The sequence below is a fragment of the Canis lupus genome, chromosome 7 (assembly GCF_011100685.1).
Source record: "Canis lupus familiaris isolate Mischka breed German Shepherd chromosome 7, alternate assembly UU_Cfam_GSD_1.0, whole genome shotgun sequence".
Classification (NCBI taxonomy): domain Eukaryota; kingdom Metazoa; phylum Chordata; class Mammalia; order Carnivora; family Canidae; genus Canis; species Canis lupus.
Window position 1 is genome coordinate 61631133 of NC_049228.1, and position 25060 is coordinate 61656192.

The 25060-nt window shown below is 36.4% G+C and overlaps 1 protein-coding gene and 1 long non-coding RNA gene across 10 annotated transcripts in view; one reads left to right on the forward strand and one right to left on the reverse strand.

Annotated features, from left to right (window-relative positions):
• Positions 1 to 25060, forward strand: part of CHST9 (carbohydrate sulfotransferase 9) — a 234385-nt gene that overhangs the window by 19616 nt on the left and 189709 nt on the right. The window contains exons 1-2 of one of the 2 annotated variants that reach the window (XM_038543613.1): positions 19925 to 20066; positions 20725 to 20932. In XM_038543613.1, coding sequence (XP_038399541.1) covers positions 20010 to 20066; positions 20725 to 20932 — 265 coding nt within the window. In that variant the 5' untranslated portion in view covers positions 19925 to 20009. Of the gene's footprint in view, positions 1 to 19924; positions 20067 to 20724; positions 20933 to 25060 lie in introns of those variants that run through there. The other variant, XM_038543614.1, reaches the window with a different exon arrangement.
• LOC111096787 lies at positions 719 to 25059 on the reverse strand. Of its 8 annotated transcripts, none has more exons than XR_005362536.1 (7): positions 24650 to 25058; positions 20537 to 20909; positions 16179 to 16342; positions 13043 to 13234; positions 4659 to 4828; positions 828 to 924; positions 719 to 733 (listed from the first exon to the last, which is right to left on the reverse strand). It is a non-coding gene; the product is annotated as an uncharacterized LOC111096787 (long non-coding RNA). The 8 variants fall into 8 exon arrangements; XR_005362534.1 differs by lacking the exon at positions 719 to 733 and adding an exon at positions 19880 to 20049 and having other exon boundaries at positions 910 to 924; positions 24650 to 25059; XR_005362538.1 differs by lacking the exons at positions 719 to 733; positions 16179 to 16342 and having other exon boundaries at positions 910 to 924; positions 24650 to 25056.

The window sequence follows — 25060 nt, forward strand, 5'->3', positions numbered from 1 at the left end:
AATTCTCTAACTTGCCCCTTGCTTTTAGCATTTCTCGCACTTTGTAATCATATTTTTAATTTAAAATCATATTTTTAATTTGTTTTAACTTATTTTCTTGCTTTTCTCCAGCTTACTTTTATGTCCCAATATCTAAACAATGTCTGTCAAATAACAGATTCTCAAAATACATTTGATAAATTACTAAAATGTTGTTATTATCATCAATATGGGCTAGAGTAGTTCAAAGGCTTTATGAAAGAAGTTAGCCTTGAACTACTATCCTATAGGATAGAGATTAGAAAGGAAGAAAGTTCCAGGATAGATATCATAAAGAGAAAAACCAACCTGCTTGGTGTACTAATGGGCATGGGGTGCTCAGGAATCAGTATGCTAGAAAGGAGGCTTTCTGTTAGGGAGGCAGTAGAGGTATAGTGACCACCTTATGTAGAGCCTAAAAGGCAGACAGAAGAGTTTTCCATTTTAGATCAACAATAAAACAATAAACAACAATAAAAAAAAAAGATCCAATGGGTTTTTATTTAAAGATTTTATTTATTTATTTATTTATGAGACACACACACACACACACACACAGAGAGAGAGAGAGAGAGAGAGAGAGGCAGAGACACAGGCAGAGGGAAAAGCAGGGTCCATGCAGGGAGCCCGATGTGGGACTCCATCCTGGGTCTCCAGGTCAGGCAGTGGGTTGAAGGTGGCGCTAAATTGCTGAGCCACCTGGGCTGCCCCAGATCTAATGTGTTTTTAAGCAAAGGAAAATTACTTAATCAGCAGTATTTAATAAAGACTGATAAATTAAAGAGATTATCTAGAGATAAGTTACCTACCCAAGAGTTTTTGTTCATTTATTCAACGCATCTTTGTATTCCACTCACCATGTCTATGGCATTGTGTTTGGTATGAACATCACTTCAAAGATGAGTCCTAAAGAACAGACAAGGACCAGCTTGAGGTAGGCAGAAGATTTTAAAATGAAAGGAGAGAACGTTCATGTGCCCAGGGGCAAAAATGAATGCAGTTAGTTATTAAGAATTTAAATAATTTATCCCACCTTAAGAGTAAAGTCTGAGATCCAGGTATGTGTGATAAAACTAAGGCAGTAATCAAGAGCTACATCAGAAAGGGCTTTGTTTGTCATTATAAGAAATTTGGAACAGTTAAGAAGTGTTAGAAATGGTAGAATATGTAATGGAAATATCCAGTAGACATTTAAAAATGTGAGAGCAAAAGAGAGTTCTATTAGAACTGGAGCATGAGTTACCTTTTCTTCTTTACAGAGATTAGATCGTTTCATGGGGGACTGAACAGAGAAAAGAACATAGAACTCTAAGAAAGAAAAAACAGAAATGGGCGAGGTTATTAAAGGTTAAATAAGCAACCATCACCATAGGAACCAGAGAGGTGATACCTTTCAGAATGGTCAACAGGTCAGTGGCACGAAATGGTTAGGAATACAGAGGACATATTTTGCAATAGCAAGAAGGAAATAGTGTAGCCATAAAAAGGAAGTCCTCTGTGTTTGCCTGGACAACTGATTAATACATGATCATTATATTTCAGCTTTGACATCCACTTTTATGAGTTCCTGAGATGTGGTTAAATGATATAAAAGTATCTGTGTTGTAAAGGTGATATTTTCTTAAGACAAATAGCTCCTTATATCTTATTTAGGTTTTCACTTTATTTAGTCAACTCTGATTTTCAGTAACTTTTGGTAATAAAAAAGTAAATGAGCTCTTTTTGAGCAAATTTTAATGAATCTCACAATTTTGGCATCACTGTATTTGAGGGGTACACTTAAGGTTAGTAGAAAGAATGTAATTTGGCGACAGACAAACTAAATTTGGATTCTGGTTCTGCCTATTATAAGTCATATGAACTTCCATATTTTGGTAATTACTTCCTTGTCTTTAAACAATATCTACATGTTAGAACTTGGTATTTGAATTTTAGGCTTTTTCCATTTACTTTCCATTGTGATCAAAGAGTTTATCCTACTCCTTTTTCCTTCCTCATTTTATGACACATATTGATCCTTGACTTCCCAACCATTCTATCCTCACAATGTAGTGATAGCATTTTATTTAGATATGTATTCAGTGCTTTCTTTATCATGATTGTGTGTATGCTATCCATAGCCTACCCATGCAGTTCAATTTATTTTTTCCTTTCCTACATTTTCTGTTTTCCCTGAAGTTAATAGTGTCTTGCTCTTTCATTTGCTTAATGTTCTAAGTTATCACTGATTTGATCAAAGTCTTCATCATTACTTAAATATCCTCTTAGATGTTCAGACAAATCAGCTAATCTGATGGTATTTACAAAAAGTTTCTCCCAAGTCTCTGTTCTGCTCTAGTTTGAACTGCTTACCCTCTACACCTGTTCCACAACTTTTATTCTTTCACTACTAACCAGAAATTTCTCTCATGTTATCTTTCTTCTTTTCTGATCTACAGCTTTCTGTATCCCATTTCCTCTTCTTATCTTACTCCCTTGCTTCATCAAGTCCTCCTACAGTTTTTGGAGAGGTAAATTTTTTTTTAAATTTGTCTGAAAATATTTGTTCTATCCACACCTTTGATTGAGACTTTTATAGAATTTGATAGCATTTAAGAATTTTAAACGAAAATGATTTTCCTTGAGAATTTTTAAGACATTCTTGTTCCATTGCCTTATTCTGGATTCCATTGTTCCAGATCTGACATAATTCTGATTCCTGATCCCCTGGATATGACCCATTTGTTTCTCTCTGACAACACATGGAATCTTTTCTTTATTCCTAGCATTCTGAAATGTCAGTATGATCTTCCTTGATATGCTTATTTCATATCCATTGTGCTAAGGTACTCAATGATCCCTTTAAATCTGTAAATTCATGTCCTTAAGTTCCCTGAAATTTTCTTGAAATACATCACTAATAGTCTCCTTCATTTTGTTTTCCTAGTTCGGTCTGGAACTCCTTTATTCAGTTGTTGAATCTTGTAGATGAATCATCTTTCCTGGCTTTTCTTTTTCCTGTCCAATTTCCCATCTCTTTGTCCTTTTACTCTGCCTTCCAAGAAGGTATCCTAACCTATCTTCTAACCTGTAGGTTGGGTTTTCATTTTGGCTATATTTTTCATTTAGAAGAGTTTTCTTTTTTCTTTCCTTCCCCTTTCTCTCTGGTTTCTTTTCTTTTTATTAAATATGGAGTCCTGTCTAGTTTTGATGGTACTGTTTTCTTATTTATCTAAGGATATAAAATATAGTTCATTTGAATTTGTTGTTGTTTTATGTTTTTTCCCCTGTTCTTTACTTTGCTTCTCTTCTGGTTATCTATTACCTTCATTCTTGCCTTTCCTCTTCCAGGAAACTTAGTGCACCTTTCCTGGGTTTTATAACACATAGCACTTTATTTCTTGTTAGTATCTATGAAAACATATTGACCTCAGCATTTATGATTTTTTAAGTTAGCCTCGGCTTTCTGCATGTCATTTTTCTAAAAATTTATTTTTTTCTCTGCTTTGTAATTATCTTCTCTTTCTTTATCTGTCTTTGTAGATATTTTGTTTCTAGTTTCTTTGCTTTTATTTTAGAGGAATTTGAAGAGGGAATATACATGAGTCCAGTCTGCCCTTATTTATGTAGACATCCTCCTCCTTGACTAATTAACTAAATTAATTAAAACCAACCAGTACAATAATAGCATTAAAAGCAGCACAAATTATTCATAATTTTGTACTATCCTTGAGGTTTCATAATATTTTTTCACAATTTTTTTACATGTTTTGTTGTATTTCCTGCTTTTTTATGGAATGCTAATTTTCAGTTATATATAATTCCTGCTTTGCTTTGTTGGCATCATTTCAGGCTTCCCAACGTATCTGTACTTATTTCAATAACTACCTTAGGCAGTCACTTTGATATTGTAATATGAGCACTATTTTTGTGGTGTGTTCTCTGAAAATGCCTTACCAGCCTACTATATGATTTTCATCAGTAGATATTTTTGCAGATTTATTTTCCTTTTTTAAAGCAAGATTTGTAGATTAGCACCTCTGCTGGTTTTTTTCATGTTATTTTTCTATTAAATGGTTGCAGGCTAATAAGCACAGATGGGCTAGAATGTGAAACAAGAGGAGAGAGAGAGGGAGCACATAGGAGAATTTAATAAATATTTGCATGAGATTGCTTGGAGCTAGCCATGAGTGCTTGGCTTACAAACTTTACTATCTGTAAGAAACAAATCATATTCCTTTTAAAATATACATCTATTTCCAGTGTTTTAGAAGGCTTTATGTTAACCATTGAATTTTCCTATTCTATAGAAGGAGTATTATCCGTTCTATAAGAGACGTTGTACAAAAGGAACACATCAGATGTCCAGATAATATACAATGAAGAAAAAAATCAATCTTCCAAATAGATATTGACTGTCTAACCTAATTAATCATTAACAGAAATAACTACCCAATATATCTGACGTACAGAAGCAGGATAATTTACAAATACGATACCTTTACAGGGATTTCATTGTTACTATGATGAGCAGAAGGGGGGATTTAGAAATGTAATATATGGCAGTAACATGATGATATATAAAAGACACTTTGCCTAGTTGGCAACTAGTAACAGTAGTATTTATCTGTGTTTTATTGTCTTACCATAAAAATACTTACTTAAAAATATGTCTACGGGCGCCTGGGTGGTACAGTTGGTTAAGTGTCCATCCAACTCTTGGTTTTGGCTCAGAGTCCTGAGATTGAGTCCTCTCTTGGGCTCTGCACTCAGCGAGAGTCTATTTGTCCTTTCCCTCCACTGCAGCTCCTCCCTCCTCAAATAAATAAATCTTTTAAAAAAGAAAATCTATCTACATTTTGTTGAATATAGAGCAATGCCAAACTTTTGTCTAAATTATTTATTACAAGAATTTTTGTGCTAGAAGTAGTCTTAACTATTTGATGTTAGTTAAGTGGAAATATTGCTATTTTACTATAAAAACTAACACTTGAAAACCAGTTTAACGTACCCGTTTCAAGTTGTAGCTAACATACTAGTTGTAACCACCACTACTCATAAGAAATAAATGGAAAGATTAAAATGCCTTCCTAATGTTCTATTGCCTCTTGCCTCTTAATTAAATACTACCAGGTTTTGTTTGCCTTTTTTTTTTTTTTTTTTTTTGAGATTTTTGAGGTTTTGGAGAGTAGATATGTCACCATGGAGCTCTTAAAATTCTCTCACTTTCCTTCCCCCCTCCCCCCTGCTTTGTTTTCTCTCTCTCTCTTGCATTATCCTACTTTTGGATTATATCACTTTTCCAGTTATAATGACCCTCCAAACTCACTAGATTATGTACTTCCTGTATACATTGGACTGTCTCCTTGAAAAGCAACTCTGTTCATCAACATGAAAAACTCATGTCTTGCTGTCATTGAAAGAGAAAAAAATTAGCATATATGGCTTATTTACATAATACCCAAAGTACTTCATTATTATTTAAGGGTGTTGTTCATTATTATTCAAGGATTTATGAATAACATTTGTATGTATAACAACTATCCTTCCCTACTGTGTACTGAAGTCTTGTTCTCTTCTGACATTTGAAAACAATGATTAGAATAGTAAATTCTCATTTTGTACTTTTTCTCCTCAAAATCCTTTGGTCCTTTTTTATCTTTTCTCAGTAATTTCCACATTGACCGGATCATCTTTTCTGGTCTCAACTTTTTCCACTTTCAGGGAGGACTGTATTTCATAGTTAATGCTTGTCCCTGTTCTTTTTTAAATCTTTTCCTTAAGTGTATTTATTAAATGAATATTCTTTATTTATTGCTTACCATATAATAATATCTTGTCTTTATAATTGCATACTCCCTATGGCATTTATTTCACAATCCTTTCTTTAAAATTTGTTTTAGAAGATCTTTCTATTCCACTTTTATTTGGACTAAAGGAAATCCCTAAGGCTCTAACCTATAACCTGTTTTATTCTCCCATTTTATCTGTGGATGCACTCAAGTTTAGCTATTATTTTTATGGTACAAATCCTCATAACATTATCCATCTATTCAATCATGTTCAGATTATTGTATCTACTTCTGAGCCCTGCATTTAAAGAAAAGCATTAACAAACTCAGATACGTCTGGAGGAGGATGATTAAATTGATTGAATGCTCCTAAACCCTGTCCTGTAAGGAATGGCTGTAGGAATTGTGTGTATTTATTTATTGTTTATCCTGGAGTAAAAAAGATTAAGAGTAGACAGGATAATTGTTTTCAATAATTGGAAAGTCTGTCATGTAAAGGAGAACAGATTTGTTATGAGTTGTTCTTGAAGGCTCTACCAGAACGAACTTGTACAAATTATGAGTAAATAGGTTCAGATATTCTCTGATAAAGATCAGAGATTGAATCTTACACATTTTGGATTTGCATACAGTGTCTGGCACTAAATACAGGGCCATGATTGTATTTGAACCTAATGGATGTATATTTGTAGGATTGAATTGGCTGGAATTGAAAGACTGAACCTAACAGCAAAAACAGACTGCCTTTTAAAGTAAAAATACCCAATCTTTCAACAGATACCTGTAGATTAGGTATAGTACATGTGTTTCCATGCTGGGCACACAGACTGTAAAGATATTAACATCTTAATATTGCTTCTATGGGCCAAGGATCCTTCTAAATATTTTGCACATATTAAGTTATTTCACAGCAACCTCACATGGTAGGTATTTTTATTACCCCAATTTAGATGTGGGGAAACTGAGGCACACAAAGGTTACATAATAAGCTGCATCACAGAACTAGGAAATCCTCAAACTGTGATTTGCACCCAGGCGTTCAGGCTCTAGAATCTTCCTACTTAACTACCACACACTACATAATAACATAGTATGGATGTAGGATAGTATATATTTTGTATGTAATACAAAGTAACTACATACTTTGACAGATGAATGGTTAAAGAAGATGTGAATATATACACAATGGAATATTGCTCGACTATCAGAAAAGATGAATACCTATCATTTACTTCTACTTGGATGGAACTGGAGGGTATTATGCTGAATGAAATAGGCAAATCAGAGAAAGACAGTTATTATATGGCTTCACTCATGCAGAATATAAGAAATAGTGAAAGGGGACTGTAAGGGAAAGGAGGGAAACTGAGTGAGGAAGAATTAGAGAGGGAGACAAACCATGAGAGACTCCTAATTCTGGAAAACAAAGGTTTGCAGAAGGGGAGGTGGGTGGGGGGATGGGGTAACTGAGTGATGGGCATTAAGGAGGGCATGTGATAAGATGAGCCCTGGATGTTATACTACTATATGTTGGCAAATTGAATTTAAATTAAAAAATACAAAAACAACAAAAACAAAACAAAGAAAGTAACTACATACTTAACTTAGGCTATAGTAAACTGCCTCCAGTAATGAAAGACTAGAGGATGTTCATAAACAAAAAGAGGATTTTTGGAATGGAATATAACCCAGTCCAATTCCGTTCTAGGGATTTCTTGGCCAATGGCCTATTGGTCCAGTCTTCACATAAAGTGATCTTCCCAAAGTGCAAGCCTGATCATTCCACTCCCTTCAGACCTGTCTTATGTTCTTCTATGTCCACAGGACAAGTGTGATCACCATAGTTGACATCAAGGCTGTGGTGTGTCTCAACCTGCACCTCTCACCTCATCTCTCACTGAACTCTGCATCAGACTGTATGGTTACATAAACTTGTCCTGCAGATTTCTTGTATGGAAAGATAAAAGGATTATTATGAAAATTAAATTAAATAATCAATGCTTAGAATAGTGCCTAGCATATAATAACTGTTGAATAAATAAATGTTAGTACTTTTATTTCCATTTATTTCTGAATATCCTGCAAAAATTGTTACACTCAAAATATAGCTGATTACTTAGTTCTCTTACTGTACTTAGACTTGCTTTGTAATAGATTGAAAAATAAAGGAAATCTATTGGCTCTCCTAATTTACAAATACAGAGATCAAGTGAACGCAGTCAGGGGCCAGTCAGAGTTTTCTGTTTTCTCTACAGGTGTCAGGTTGCCTTCCTTTGTGCTGCCTTGTTCTTCAGGCCAGCTTCCATCAGAGAAGCCAGAGGCTTCCAGCAACAGCATGAACTATGTGCTTTCCTAGTCACATTCATGGCGAGAGAAAAATATCACCTCCCATGACCAGCCAACCAAAGTTTTGTTCTGCGTAGCTCACCCCCTGGGTTACCTAACTCCCAGAACCTGGGATCGGATCTGGAAAAAAGGTCTTTGATGGTGTAACTAAATTAAGGATCTCAAGATAAACTCATTCTGGTTTATCTGGGCAGGCCCTAAATCCAATGACAAGTATCCTTATAAAACACACAGAGAAGGCTGTGGCTGTGTGAAAGTGGAAACAGGTTGGAGCCACCAGAAGCCAGAAGCAGCAAGGAGGTATTCTCCCCTAGAGCCTCCAGGGGGATTATGGCCCTGACTACACCTTGATTTTGGATTTCCAGCTTCCAGAACCATGAGAGAATAAATTTCTTTTGTTTTAAGCCACCAAGTTTGTAATAATTTGTTATGGCAGCCCCAGGAAACTAATACAGCAGGCCATTCCTGAACCAACTGTTTTGACGAGGAGTTTAGGATTAATTTCCTGTTAGGTTTACACTATTTCGGGCCCATCACTGGAGCTGGAGGTGAGGACTCTGTCCTAAATGGTGTGGCTTCCATACAGACAACCAGAAGGAACATTAGGGAGGCACCACACCACCCACTTTATTCTTTAATTCTGCTTCTTACTTGTTTCCTACCCATTTCTGTTACTTATACCACAGTTGATTTCAGTTGTGAACTGGAAGCCATCTCTCATGTAGCACTCCTTAGGTTACATTATTAACTACTCTTAATAACTAACACCCAGTTGTTTCATTGGACTTGCTAACTCCGTCACCTTATCTGATATAAGCCCTTGCCGATGACTGCTTCAAATCGTCTCAGACATGACCACTCAAATTGCCATGTTCTTGTACCACCTTGGCCAAATCCCAGGACTCCAGAGAACTTTTCCAGGCCTTCCTCTATCTTCATAGATCCCTTTGATAAAGTAGAATTTGGCCATCTCTGTGTTACTTAATGTGATCCTGATGACTCCTGGCTGGCATGCTACAAATTCTGGTGACAATGCTTAAACAAATGTAAAATATAACATTGTTGTGTTCTCTGTATTTAACACATTAGAATAGGGAACAAGTAAACATAAGGGATGAGATGAATAATTCATTTAACAATAATCTCTATAAGGGGTCTCCCCCCCAACACAAATGTTTGTGTTAAATGTTTGCGAGGGCTTTTACTTTTAGTCTCGTGTAGTCTATAAAGATAGACTATTATTTGCCTAAAAGCAGACGAACAACTTTGCACTGAACACGAGGATATAAAATGTGAGTTTAAAACTACTTCATCTAAAACAAAGAATATAAGGGCAAAGCCTTGTCTTGTTAAAAACTTTAATTATAATTAAATTTTAATTACAACAGCTAAAAGTGGAAGGTACCCGTTAAATAAATTATACAGGAAATCAAAGTAACAGAATACATAAGGAAGCACCTATAAATTAGTGTCTAGTAAAGGAATATGTTTCTGTGTTCTGCATGACAAAACAGAACAAAAAAATTGAACAATTGTGCCATCACAGAAATAGACCAAAAAACACTATGCTTAAGAAACCACGTGAAAAATATTTGAAAAGATCAGTATTATTTTACCCATTCATAGCAATTTCACAAACTGTCTCCTTTTAAAATGTTACTTTATAATGTATTGTACTGTATTTTCTTTGCAGCTTTAACAGATCCTAGCAGATCTTAGCTGAGTGGTTCGAACAGCACAGATGTATGATCTTGCAGTTCTTTGTTCAGAAGTGTGACAGACTAAGTCAGGGTGTCCGCAGGTCCATGTTCCTTCCTGGAGTCTCCAGGGAGGATTCATTTTCTTTCTTGTCCTTTTGAGGCCACCTGCATTCCTTGGCTCATGGTTCCTTCCTCCATCTCCACCATCTCCAAAGCTAACTGAACTGGTTGAGTTCTTCTCACATCACAGCACTCTGACTTCCTCTGTTGCTCCCCTCTTACACTTTTAAGGACCCTTGTGATTACATTGGGCCCACCCAGGTAATCCAGAATAGTCTCCCTAAATTAAGATCAGTTGATTAGCAAAACCTTCATTCCATCTGCATTAATTCCCCATCACTAGGTAGGATAATATATTTGCAGGCTCCAGTGAGGAGGGGATGACTCTTTGGGGAAGGGGGCATTAGTCTGCCTTCCACATGTACTGTGGTCAAGCTCTTGGCTTTGACAAATTGTTCTATGGTTATGTAAAATGGTATCGTTGGAGGAAGTTGAGTAAAGGGTAGGTAGGGAATCTATCTTTGCAACTTTTATGTGAGTCTAAAATTATTTCAAAACCATAGCTTTAAAAATTGCTTGAGGATTGAGTGAACATATATAGAAATTGCCTATAGAATTTCAGAATTTGCACAATAATAAAATGGATTAAGTTATTTAACATCCAAAATAGTAAAAACATTAAGTAATAAATATAAATAATTTTCACATTTCTCATTCAATTAAGAGTAATTCAGTCAAGATTTATGGTATTATGACTGATAATGCATTTACAATAACTAAATAAGGTGAGTGCTATCTACATTTTTTCCCTTTAAGTAAAACACTGTCCATAATTGACAAAATATCCTTTGACTACATACCACACTCTAATCTCACTATGGTTGATAAAGCCAATATATTTTTTAAGAGTTTATATGCCCACAATACCTAGCAAATGAAAACTTTAATTTCCTTAAACCAGATAGGCAAAATGCTTTATAATTTTACACTTTATCTATACTTTTCTAAAAGATCACATATTCTGTTTAACTTAATATATTCTAAAACTGTCAGATGCATAGTACAGATTTCACTGTCCCATCTTTACAGATAAAATTAAGTCTGAAAAGTTTACATGGGATTTCTGGTCAAGAAAAGGACATCTGTTAATGTTTTAGTATCCTAGTCCATTCAGGCCAGTGGAAGATGAATTAAAAAAAAAAGAAAAACATTAAACCATACTCAATATCATAAACAGAAGTAAAAAAACAAAACTGGTGAAATAGGCAGAAATTATGAGTCAGTTAGGCTTTGAGTATGGAAGCTGCTGGGCTGTCTGGGAGTTTAGCTCCCATGTGGGAACTAGTAGCTAGGTTCATTGACTGGTTTACAATAGCCCCAGTGTCACCCTAGGTCAGAAACACTAAGCCTACAATGATGAACCTTAGCTCTGGATAGGAGCCCAAGGTACAACTTGGAGGCCACTGCAGAATTACTTGATAAGGAAGGAATGGCACAGAGAGGCAGAAGATGGGGAAAGAGAGAAAAAGGGAAATAAAAATTTAAAAACTCTTCCATCCTAAATGAGCTTATTCATGAGCTTATTCATAAGCATTCCAAGATCATGAATAAATCTAATGCTAAGACATTTATGAGCAAAATTACAAGCAAAATTTAAGTTTTTGTATGGTCTGACAAAAACTTTAAAATACATATAAAATATTCATAGTAAAGGATAGTTTCTAGTAAAAGTGTATAAAACTTTCTGGTAGGTGTGATTTATCCAATACCACCAAGCAGTTCTCCAGTTCTCCATGAACACTAACCAGGCATCACATAAATTTAACTCAGTTATAACACCATCTACCTGGAGATAGCATCAGATCCCACAAATTAAGGGCTCAGTCTGACAAGATTTCTCCCTCCTGCTATCCACACCACCACCACCCCACTACCCCCGTCTTGCATTTCAGATGTCAGTCACAAGTCCAGATTGTCACCTTGCTTCTGACCAACTGGCTGTAGATTGGAGGATGCCACAACCCCCTCCTCAGATTCCATTAGTTTGCTAGAGAGGCTGACAGAACTCAGGGAAACATTTTACTTACTAGATTCCTGGTTTATTATAAAAGAATATTATAACAGATATAGATGAATGGCCAGATGAATTACATAAGGCAAAAAAGTGTCCCAAGCTCAAGAACTTTTGTCCCAACAGAACTGGAATGTATCACATTAATATGGATGCATTCTGGTTCACCAACCTGAAAGTTCTTTGAACCCTGTGGGTTTGGGTTTTATGAAAGCTTCTAATATTGCATAGGAATGACTGATTAGATCATTGGCCACCAGTGGTTGATTCAACCTCCAGCACCTCACCTCTCCCCAGAGGTCAAGGGTTGAGACTGAAAGTCTCAACTCCCTATCAAGGTTAGTTCTCTTGGCAACCAGCATCCATCCTTATTTGACCAAGTCACCTTGTTAACATAACAAGACACCTTTATCACTTATCACTGAGGAAATGTCAAGGATTTTAGCAGCCCTATGTGAGAAACAGGGAGGAAGACCAAACATATATATATTTTTATTTTAAATAACAATCTCACAAACTAGAAAAGCAGAGAAAATATGTAGCCAAACTCGAGAGAGGTTCACCACTTGGGTGCACCAAATTGAACACAACCCAAAGAAATGTTGAAAGGAAAGAACTTTTTATTATTTGTTCTAAGTATGGTGACTAGGAGATTGCTTTCAAAGCACTGTCTCTACATGGGGTTAATACAGGGAGCTTTTATTCAGTGTATTAGAGAACAGACACTGAATAAACACAAACACTTTAGTTCAATTGTGCATGCCGAGCAGGTCAACATGCTAATACCTACGTCACATGTTCAGAAAATGGCAGAAAACTTGCCCATACTTAGTATTATAATGACCTAAAGGTAACTTCAAGAAACTTAGGGGAGCTTCTGCACAGGTCTTCAGCTCCATTCCAGCTAAATGGGCTCATTCTTTTTTAAAGATTCATTTATTATTTTAGGGAAAGAGAGCACATGCCTGCAGGGAAGAGGGGAGAGAAAGGGAGAGAGAGGATCTCAAGCAGACTCCTCACCAACCACAGAGCACTACACAAGTTCAATCCCACGACCCTGACATCACGACCCTTACCTGAAATGAAGTCAGATGCTCAATCGAATGAGCCACCCAGGTGCCCCTCAAACAGGCTCATTTAGCAGGGCGCTATCAATGTAACACTTAGTTGGGCATCTCCTTGGTTGGAACTGTTGGTTCTGTAAAACGAAACGCAATCCTTCCCTGCTTTCGGCCCTCCTATTTGAGTAACTTCCTACTGCATCCTGGCTAACAAAATGAAACAAGAATAAATGGATATGGAGAAGGAGAAATTGAGATACTATAAAAGTGATGGAAAAAATACAATAGAATAAACACTGGAATAGACAAAAACGGAGAAATTGGTAAATTAGAAAAATTGCTCAGAAAAATTAACCCCGATTATAGCTTAAAAGAAAAAGAATGGTTATTAATTTTCAGAGTGCTGAGAGAAAATAATTTAACCTGAATTCGTATTTAACCATACTATCATTCCAGAATGAGGACAAAAATAAGATAATTTTGTACATACAAAATCAAAGATAATTTAACTCTCAGATATTCACTAGAAGAAATATTTAAGGCTATATTTCAATAAGAAAGAAAGTGAACTAAGAAGGTGTAGCACTCAAAAATTAACACTGAACAGATGATAAAATGCCAACAATTGTATTTATTTAATAACTGATAATAAATAAATATTTCCTTTAAATAATTGAACTTAAATAGAAAATCTCAAACATGATTAGGATGAGGAAATAATTCAGTGTCTACTTAAAGCATGCCGAAGTTCCTATGAAAACTATAAACTATTAGAAAAATTCATAGCTGGGACGCTTGGGTGGCTCAGTGGTTGAGCACCTGCCTTTGGCTCGGGTCATGATCCCAGGATCCTGGGATCCAGTCCTGCATCGGGCTCCCTGCAAAGAGCCTGCTTCTCCCTCTGCCTGTGTCTCTGCTTCTCTCTCTGTGTCCCTCATGAAAAAAATAAATATTATCTTAAAAAAAATTCATAGCTAAGAAAGTCTTATTTTTTAATTTAAAGTACAGCTTAGCTAACAAAATCTGTGGATTCAGAGAAAGCATAAAGGAACAGAGAAAATTAGATAACTTCAGGAAAATTCTAAGAAATACAAGAAAGTAAAAATCGTTAAAAAAAGACAAAACCAATTTAAATTACAAAATATTTAGAACTGAATGACAATGAAAGTACTACACATAAAAATGCAATTTGCAGGCAGCCCTGGTGGCACAGTGGTTTAGTGCCGCCTGCAGCCCAGGGTGTGATCCTGGAGACCCGGGATCAAGTCCCACATTGGGCTCCCTGCATGGGGCCTGCTTCTCCCTCTGCCTCTCTCTCTCTCTCTCTCTCTCTCTTGCTCTGTGTTTCTCATGAATAAATAAAAAATAAAAAAATCTTTAAAAAAATGCAATTTGCTGCTAAAGTAGTTTTGTAGGAAATTCGTGGCCTTATGTAAATGTGTTTTATAAAAAAGAAAGTTCTAAAATACATGAATTAATTTTCAATTAAAAGACTAAAAAGAAAACCCAACAGATATCCATAAAGAAGTAGAATGAAGAAAGAAATAAAGATAGGAGAAGAGATCAGTGAAACAGAACAAATAAACCAAGAAAAAAAAGAGAGAGGAATTGCAATATACTTTTAAGCAAAACAGACAAATCTCTAGCAAGAATGATCAAAGAAAAGAAACACAAGTACATAATATTAGGAATGGAGAGGTGGCTTACCTAAGGCTATGAAAGATCTTTAAAATCATAAAATCCCATGAACAACTTTATGCTGGTACATTTGGAAACCCAAAGGAAATGATAATTGTGTGGGCAATGTAATTTTCTAAAGCTGGCTCAAAAAAGTAGAATGAATAAACAAATAACCATTAAGAAAATTAAATCAGTAATCAGATTCATTTTCCATCCCTCCAAGATAGGCCCAGATGTTCATACAAACATATGACATTGGACCAATAGAACAGAATAGTATCTAGAAGCAGTAACAAACATATAAGAATTTGAAATATAAGAAATCATTAGAAATCAGTAGTGTAACAAAAAAAAAATCAGTAGTGAAATGATAACCTCAATTAAGAGTTGGACAAGTGGTATCTGTATGGAATGGATGCCTTACAACGTACATAAAATAAATTCCAGGTGGATTCAAGTACTAAATATGAGGAACAGAACTTTGTAACTTTTGAAAGTAAATACAGAAGAATAATTTTAATATTTGAGGATAAGGAATATTATCTTGGGAAATTCATAAAGAACACAGAATTGATATCTCCCATCTCTACCATGCCCTACCCTGCTTTGTGATTTGGGAGGCTTACCAGAATGTGCTGCATAAAAAGTTTTTCTGAGTTTTGGGGCTTAGGGGACTTTTTTAGATTCCACATATGAGTGAGGTCATTCAGTATTTGTCCTCTGTCTGACTTCTTTCACTTAGCAGAATGTCCTCAAGTTTCATCCGTGTTGTCCCAAATGGCAGGATCTCCTCTTTCAACAGTGGTTGCCAAATAGGCTTTCAACAGGGTTTGCCAAACAGGAGTCACTAACAAGGTCCTCAGGCCAGGAAGAATTGAGGATAGAAAAGTGATTCTTCTGGTTCCCTTAACACCCAGTAGATCATGTTGTCTATGTCTCTGTGCAATAAATGACAGCTCTCATCAGCCAGCCTTCTCCTTCCACCCCCTCCAAGAATACCTGTCTACTTCCTGACTTGGCTTCTAAGAGTGGTTGCTGTTACTGACCCTTGGGAACTACTCAATTCTTTGTTAGTTTCTCAAAATGCTGATCAGTCTTTGGAAATTGTCCTATTACTAACCTCTCCACAATTTCATGAGCTTGAGTATATTCTGTGCTTTCTTTCAAGACTCTAGCTGATACATCAAGAAGGAAAAATATGACAAAATTTGACTTAAAACCTCTTCATGATAAGACAACCACACCACCAGCAGAAGAAGGGAGTGGGGGAGGATGGAAGGAAAGAAAAAGAAAGATTTTTATAATGTCTATAACTGACAAAGAATTGCCATCCAAAATGCAAAGGGAACTACACATCAATAAGAAAAATGAGGAAGAGATAGAAGCAGGAAATTCATAGAGGTGGTAAGTAGAATAGGAAAAAAGCAAAACAAAGTAAAACCCCAGGGAATTATAAACTTTCAGAACCTACACAACTTGTGAGCCTCCTCACATCTTCTGGCTTCCTGGACAGCTATGGGTGGAGAGATGTCTGGAAAAGAGGCATCTGAGACAGCCAGGGCAGAGTGCTGTCTTCAGGCTCATCTGGGAATGACAGCAGTAGAGCAGTCGCTGGAGGAGTTATAGAGGAAGTCACTGGAGGAAGAGGTTCAGGAAAAGACCCAGGTTGGCATAGTATTTATGGAGTTGAGTTTCACAGTAGTCTGGAAGTGATTGAGGCATAGAATTATGGGCAGAAACAGATGGTAGTAAACTTTGTGAGAGCAGGTGGTAAATTGAGGAAGTTCATCCCTGATGGTCTCTTACTCTCTCGAGTATGAGAAAGAGATAGAGAATGACAGGGACTACTGAGGTCCTCCTAAGGTAGAGGGTAAGGACAGGTGATCTCCTGACTTTGAGGTTCTTTGCCAGAATGTTTTATGCCAATTTGTTCCAAACCATACTCTACATTTCAAAACTCCCTCCCTAAAATCATAGACTTCTGTCCAACCGGACAACTCATGATTTCCTTTTAAATAAATTGCCTCTAGGGGCACTCAGGTGGCTCAGTTAGTTAAGCATCCAACTCTTGGTTTCAGCTCAGGCCATGATCTCAGGGTCATGAGATTGAGCCCCGTGTGAATGTGAGATTCTCTCTCTCCCTCTCCCTCCCCCTCTTCCCCTCCCCCCACTGACACAGTCTCTCACTCAAATAAATCTTTAAAAATTTTTTAAAAAATAAAACAAATAAATTGCCTCAATCTGATAAGTATACTAAAGTCTTAAAATGCTTCTATTGGTAACCATACTTATTTAAAATAATTTGCCCAGTTTTATTGAGATATAACTGACATACAGCACCATGTAAGTTTGATATGCATGGCACCTTAAGAATAGTAAGAATATGCTGAGTAATATTCTTCATCCATTCATCCATTGGTGGACGCTGAAGTTATTTCCATATCTTGGCTATTGTAAGTAACACCGAAATTGGGGGTGCAGGTATCTCGTTGACATAGTATTTTCATTTCCTCCAGATAAATACTCAGAAGTGGAGTTGCAGGATCACATGGTAGTTGTTTTTAATTGTTTGAGGAGCCTCTATGCGATTTTCTATTAGTGGTTACACCAGTTTACTGTCCCACCAATAGTGTACAAGTGATCCCTTTTCTCCACATCCATGCCAGCATTTGTTATCTCTTGTCTTTTTTGATGATGGGCATTCTAACAGGCTTGAGGTGATATCTCATTGTGCTTTTGATTTGCATTTCCTTGATGATTAATGATGTTGAGCATCTTTTTTTAACAATTTTTTAAAAAAGATTTTATTCATTCATTCATGAGAGAAACACACACACACACACAGAGAGAGAGAGAGAGAGAGAAAGAGAGGCAGAGACACAGGCAAAGTGAGAAGCAGGCTCCATGCAGGGAGCCCAACATGGGACTCGATCCTGGGACTCCAGGATCACGCCCTGGGACGAAGCAGCACTAAACCCTGAGCCACCTGGGCTGCCCTAATGTTGAGCATCTTAAAAGGATAATTTCTAAAGTGTTGGAAAATAGATAATGTAGTGAAACCATTGTTTTTATATATCTATTTGTGTTAGTTTGGGATAAATCAATAGGATATGCAAATCAAAATAAATATGTATTTCTTTTAACAAAGCCACATAGATTCCTCTTTCATGATTTAATTTGGAAGTTAGGACTAAGGATTTATAAGTACAACTAGAAAACTAGTTCATTTACCTGTATTTTGTTATTAGAGCTCCAAATTCAGTTCAGTGCAGTGCACACTGTTGAGTACTGGTTAGGTTCAAGGTACTGTGTTTAGACTGGGGAGAGGAAGGAGTTGTATGAAATACAGGAAGCCTCTGACCGTAGAAATGTATAATGCTTGTACATAAAATAGCATTATTCCAAGTAATTTCAGTCTCCAGTAGTCTGCACTTTTCCTGCAGGCGTAGAGGTAGATGTACGATCTCCAAATAGGTGTGTTTTCCCATCACAACTGACCTTCAGGTTTGCTTAAAGCAGTACTGCTGCTCCTCCTGCCTCACCTTTGTTTAATGAGAGCCATTTCCTAATGCCAACGTTGGGTTAATGGACTGAGATGGGAGAAAATCAAACGTATCTCTTCGTTTTACACCAGATTGCCTTTCTGCCTTGTGGCTTTAATCACTCAATCCTACTCACATCTGCCATAATAACAATTATGGGTTTTCTCCTGACTTCTTACCCAGGAGGATATGTCAGAGTAGAGCAACATCTCCTGAAGAAAGGAAGGGCAAATTCTTCATCTCTTTCCAGCGTCGTAGGTAATAATTTTCCTCTGCAAACCCTCAAGGAGTACCTCTTTTGGCGTTCACATCTACTATTCCCACAGGTTCGTGGCTCTGTTCTGATTTATGCATTTTCTTCTATCCTCTTTCTTCTGAGATAAGTTTTAATTATGTAGACAGATTGTAAAAAGTCTCTTTCTTCTTGTAAACAGCTATTTCTCTGTTAGTACTGGATTTTGTTTAACTGGTTTCTCCTATCTGAATCTTCTTGTGCACCCAGGAATTATGTCTGTTCATTGTTTAACTGCAGCGTCAAGACGAGAAAGCTGGCTTCTCTTCGTAGTTCCTTGAGGGACTCAATCTTGGAACACCTCAAATTGCAGATCTCCCTCGGGAACTCTTCTGTGTTGCATATGTTTGGAAAGCCCATGAGATTCTAGTTTTGAATCAATGTAAGAGCAAAGCACCACCCATCAAATAGCAATATGACGATACTCTCAGCTCTTCTACTTATTTAAAAACTTACTCTACTGGCAAAGTGGAGAAAATGCTTGAAATGCTCAAAAGCCCTCAGGAATATATTAACACTAACCCCTTCCTCAGGTGATTCAGACAAGTGGATTCTAGAAAGCTCTTCAGTTAATACTGACAATCACTGCAATTCCTTGGGCCCCTTCTGGGTAATAATAAAAATATAAAGAAAAAATGTATTTATAACATGACTTTTTGTTGTTCTACATACACACTTTTAACTATTTGCTGGATTTGTTTTTTCTTTCATTTTTAGAGATTTTGTTTATTTGAGAGAGGAGAGCACAAGTTGGGTGGAGGGGCAGAGGGAAAGGGAGAAACAGACTCCCCTCTAGCAGGGAGCCCAACTCTGGGCCAGGACCCTGGGATCATGACCTGAGCTGAAGGCACACACTTAAAAAAAATGAAGGCACATACTTAACCAACTGAGCCACCCAGGCACCCCTGAATTTTTTCCTAATCAAGTGATCACCATACTACATTTCCTTATGATGCTGATCTCATAGGTTACCTTTCAAGCCCACCATTTACATGAAAATTGGTTTGCCAATTGGTTTTGCCAAGAACAGCTAAATCTTATCCTTTTACCAGCCCAAAATTCCTCATAGCAGGTTTTTAACTTTTACCTTGCATCTCACCAAGCACCTCTTAAAAAAGCTAGATCAATATTCTCCCAGAAGTTTTTGAGACATATTTAGAGAAAAAAGAGATCATTTTTAGACACAGCAGTGGATGGGATGTCCTCACAGGGAGAAAACATTCAGCTCATCCAAAGAGGGGGTGTGGTCCGTGGCCAAAGCACAGAGCCAAGGTCTTTGGCCAGCATTAGATACAACGCAGTGACCTTGGCCTCATTAGCTGGACTATGTGAGCTCACCATGCAGGCTGCTGCGTATTTGCGTGGCAGTTCATGGGAAGCTGGCTTCTTAACTTGGGTTCCAGTGACAGTACTGAAGCATCCTGCTCTTTATGCAAGATTTTGTGTGTGTTTATATTTGTCTAACAAGATGGTTTGCATTTTCAATAGATTCTCAAATGTAGCTGCGGCTTACAAAAGTAAAAGGGTAGGATTGCATTAAATGAGACTGTTCTAAAACAAAGTCATTTCAATATTTCTTTAAATCTTTCATTATGGAGGTAGATTTCTGTAATCGGAGCCTGACTTCTGTACTGCCATGTTCTTGTGGGAGAAGCCCTTTAAATCTGACCTTTTAATATTTATCCTTTTGTGCGTTGGAAGGATTTTAAATGTACCCTTTCAGTTGGAGAAATCTATTACTTTTACACGAGAGAGAAATGATAGATTTAACTCTCCATTTTTGAACTTTATGTATTTTTCGGTCAGGAAGTGATTTTTCCCCCTTTACTCTAGGAACATGTTTTTCAAAACTCCTTAAACAGTCTACTCTGATAGTCTTATTTCCCCTCACAATCATTTGAAGATAACCTGAACCTACTTTACTCTTTCCAATATAGGGTGGCTTAAGTCTGACTATACTGTACCTAATTAAATGTGAGGGTGTTATCTACTAACCATGGGATGATATCTTCCTTACATTATGATAGAAAGTTGCCATTCTAGGGACAATCTCCTACAGTCTTTGTCTTTAGAACATTCCAGTTCACGTACGTCTTCATTATCATTGATCTCTGCTTATTTATGCTATATTGGGAAAGAAATATCATGAGCAAGGTACAATGTGGATTTTTTAAAAATTCTAGGTTACTTCATGGAATGAGCACTTAATAGAACAAAAGATCCAATCTCTATGGAAAAACAAATCATGTGGTCTTCAGAAACGAGGAGAAATGCAGCCATCTGAAATGGTCATGAACCCCAAACAAGTCTTCCTCTCGGTGCTCATATTTGGAGTAGCAGGGCTGCTCCTCTTCATGTATTTGCAAGTCTGGATTGAAGAACAACATACAGGTAACAATCAGTTCTTTTTTTCTATTTTACTTATGATGGTCATTTTCTATTAAATGAACTACAGTGTTTACAGAACTATAGAATCTCACAATATTTCCAATAACAACAAAAAATAGACAAACTAAAATCCCCAGCTCCCAAAAAAGAAGGATGATTATGCAATTCTGGTGGGCATTTGTCACGGATGGGACAACACTTGGAATTTTTATTGTATCAGTGGGGGAGCAGCACAGCCCATTAGCTCAGCAAGGACTGCATGTGGTGAATTTGTCTACTCAAATGTGTAGCATGTGTCCTACCTCTGGTGTGTCCAGTAAGCATTCGGCGCAAACCTAAAAGGAACTAAATATACAACTAAATATCTCCTTTAATCCCTTCTTAATTTTTGTATCAGTACTCAAAATTGGCATGGAAATTCTTTATTACCTTTACTATGAAGCAGGAGTTCACAAACCTTGTCTGTAAGATTAGGTAGAAAGTATTTTACATTTTGTAAGCCACACCATTTCTATCACAACTACTCAAGCCTGCCAACATACCATAGGAGCATCCATAGATTATGTGTAAACATATGGACCTGGCTGTGTTCCAATAAAACTTTATTTACAAAAGCAAGTATTGGGCTGGATTTGGTCCACAAGCAGTAGTTTGCCAAACCCTTCTATATTTGTACTTTCATCATTCCAGTTTGCTGTTGCCACACATTGGAAACAATCAATTTCTGTTAAAATGGATTATGTTTATAATGATAGTTGGGATGAATTGTGTTTATAATGATTAAAGGAGATGTCTTAGAACATCACAAAAATACATACCTATATGTATTGTGAAATTCAGTTATTTTCCATTAGTAGAAATAGCCTATGGCTTATGACTTTTAAGGAAAATGAAGTAAAACAGAAGAATAATGTCTTAATTGCTTCCAACTGTGGCCTAGTTTTAAATCATTCTAGATATAAAACCCTTTAGAATCTACTCTGATTCTTGGTGGCTTAGTTGGTTAAGCCTTTGACTCTTGATTTCAGTTCAGGTCATGATATTGGGGTCATGAGATCAAGCCCCATATCAAGTCCATGCCCGAATTAGGCGCTGTGCTCAGCATGGAGTCTGCTTGTCCCTCTCCCTGCTCTCTCAAATAAATAAATAAATAAATAAATAAATAAATAAATAAATAAATAAATAAAATCTTTTAAAAAACTACTCTGAAAGTTAATACTGAGTCACAGATATGATAATATTAAAGTTGTTTCCTTTTCTAAATCCCTTTCCTTGGATTATCTTCATAAACACTTTGGATCTATTAAATTTGTATAGTAACTTTTGTGAAAAGAATTTGCATATAATTATTTTCTAGAGAATATGTAACATTGTCAAAACGTATTTTTAATTCCCATTATAAGTTACATGAACTGTAAGATTTTCTAAGTTTGCTATATTACGATAGCAATTTGTCATAATATTTCATGAAACCATCTGTAATAAAATATAGAGGCTAACTTCTCTCATAGCATAGATTTTGTCACATAGTAAGCCCTTGGCAGGTGTTTGTTGAATGAGTTATAAAGATATGAATAAACAGATTGAAAACTCATTGCAGACTATAGACTAGAATGCAGCAAAGGAGGAAGAATCAGAGATCTCCTCATTGGTGGTTTGCTAATTTCATAGTCTCATAATAAATTTCACAAGGACAGTATCACAATGGGTTTCCAATCCATAAAAGAAAATATATTCATATATAAAGACTATGGGAGAAATGTTATGGTTAGTGTGTCAACTAAGAAGCCGCATGATTTCTGAAGAAACAGATCGTAGAATAATACCTTACATATATAATGCAGTTTACAAAATGGGCCCCAAGCATTAGTAGCTACTAAAGCTTAGTACGTGCCAAATGTTTACATATATTTTCTCTAATCCTAATGACATCTTCCTAGGTGTGATATTCTAAGTTTATAGATGATGACACTGAGGCTTGAGTAGGTAAGGAACTTATCCCAGACCTCACATGTGCAGGTGTAGGTGTAGAGGGAAAGCTGTCTGGTTGTATCTCTGCAAAGTCCATGCCCTTCTTCTGCTATACATTGCTTCACGAAGGAGGGGGGTGGGGGGGAGGGCGGTGGGCAGGAAAGACAGAGTAAAAGAGTATTACTGCCTCCTAGAGTACAAATGAAGTAACCGAAACCTAGAAACCAAGTGACTTGTCCAAAGGCGCAACAGCTAAGTTTCCAAAGTGAGACCCATGCCCAGACTTTCCTACTTGTCATGTGCCCTCAAAGAACCTCCTAACCAAAAAGGCATATAAGATACACAAATAATAAATGCTGTAGTATCAGTATGGATACTGACTTGTAAGCCTAAGCTATTCACAAATTCATAGATGTGTAACCTCTTTTGCAAGCTGGATTTTTAATTGAGTTCTTAACTTTTCCAAGTTGGGAAATCATTTTCCCCAGTTAAAATGGGCTTGTACTATAATAAATAATAATAAATACTATTTATTCTCTTAAATTGCTTGGCAATTTGCTAGTACTTTCTCTGATTCTCTATATGTCATAAATTGTATAATATTTCACGATCTACTTGTGATAGTGAGTGTAAGTGTTAGAACCAAGATTCTTTTAAATAAGTATCTTACTGAAGAAAAGCTTTATTATTTTTCAATAAGACTTCCATCTGGAATTCTTCCTCATTCCAAGTTAGTGCCCTGGGTTGTAATTCTGTAGTTTTCCAGGTAGACTATTACTTGTGTATTGTATTATGTATTTTAGATAACATCAGAAGCATCAGTCACTTTTAGGGGAAGTTTCTTTTTAAATCAGAAAATATCTGAATGTGTGCTTTTATGTTACGTTAAAAATGAAAATGTTGTCTTTTGGACATTTTAGAACTGTCACTCAAAGAACTATGGAAGATGAGTTTATTTTGGTTCCTGAGACCCTCTGTAAATAGAGCAGATTTTAAAACTCAGAATGCTTTTGATCTCAAATACATTTCAGTTGTGTATGAGAACTCTTAGGTTCTTTTCAGAGCCTGTATATGCGACCTTTAAAATCTAATAAGATCTGAACTATTTTCTAAGCCTTTGTAGTTTTCCTGGGTTCTTCTGTTAAAATAAAATGCTTTAGAATCACACAAAAAAAATTCTTAACTATGCTCTGATATGCTAGTAAAGATTATGAATAGACAAAATTTTGGGAGTTGAAAAGGAAATATGAGTGACAAGGAAAGTAAAATCTATCCAATTATACAACAGAGAGTTCCATAATAACACCCATTTTTCAAGACCTCACCAATTGGATTATGCATTTCCTTATGCTAATGTGGATGTATTATGAATGTTAGCTTATAAATTTTTCCCTAGTTGTTAAGAGTGCAAATTTCATTTTTGAAAGAAGCTTGAAAATCTCAGATCTACTTGTTAGCGGTGTGACCCCAGGCAAACCACTTAGCCTCTCTGTGCTGCAATTTCCTCCTCTGTAAAATGGGGATAATAATATTTTCCATGTGGCAGGATAATAATATTTCCAGGGTGGCAGGGAGGATTAAAGGAGACTTAGCACAGTGTCTGGCAAGTAGTAGTGAACAATGAGCAATGAATACGAACTTCTATTATTCTGAAAATGATGCAGAGCATTTGAGGACTAGCTTTTTCGGAATTATCACTATTAAGACTCAGCCATAATTCAGGAAAACAATCTTAAGCTTGTGCCTTACCTGATTAAGAAAAAAAAACTCAGTTCCAGCTCCAGTTAAAATAGGAGAGTCTAACCAGCATAGGGCCAACGTGTTTCACAGTGTAGGAATTGGAAGGAAGCTGATCCAGTTGAATGTAAAGAGGAGAGTTGGTGTCCAGAAGGATCTCTGATATAGGTAGGGTGCCTCTGAGGTCAGGGTATCCATTCATTCAGTAGCATTTTTTAAAGACTTAATTGTAGGTGCCAAACTGGTGAATACTGAGATATAGTGAGGAACCAGCCATAACCCCTGTTCTCAAGGAGACTCGAGTCTCCTGGACTATAAGGGAGAAAATGGTCTTGAGTGCAGGCCAAGGTGTTGATACAAAAGGACAGTCCATTGTGATGGAAGATTCAGGCCTTCCATTATAAGGCAGTGATGAGCTGGGCC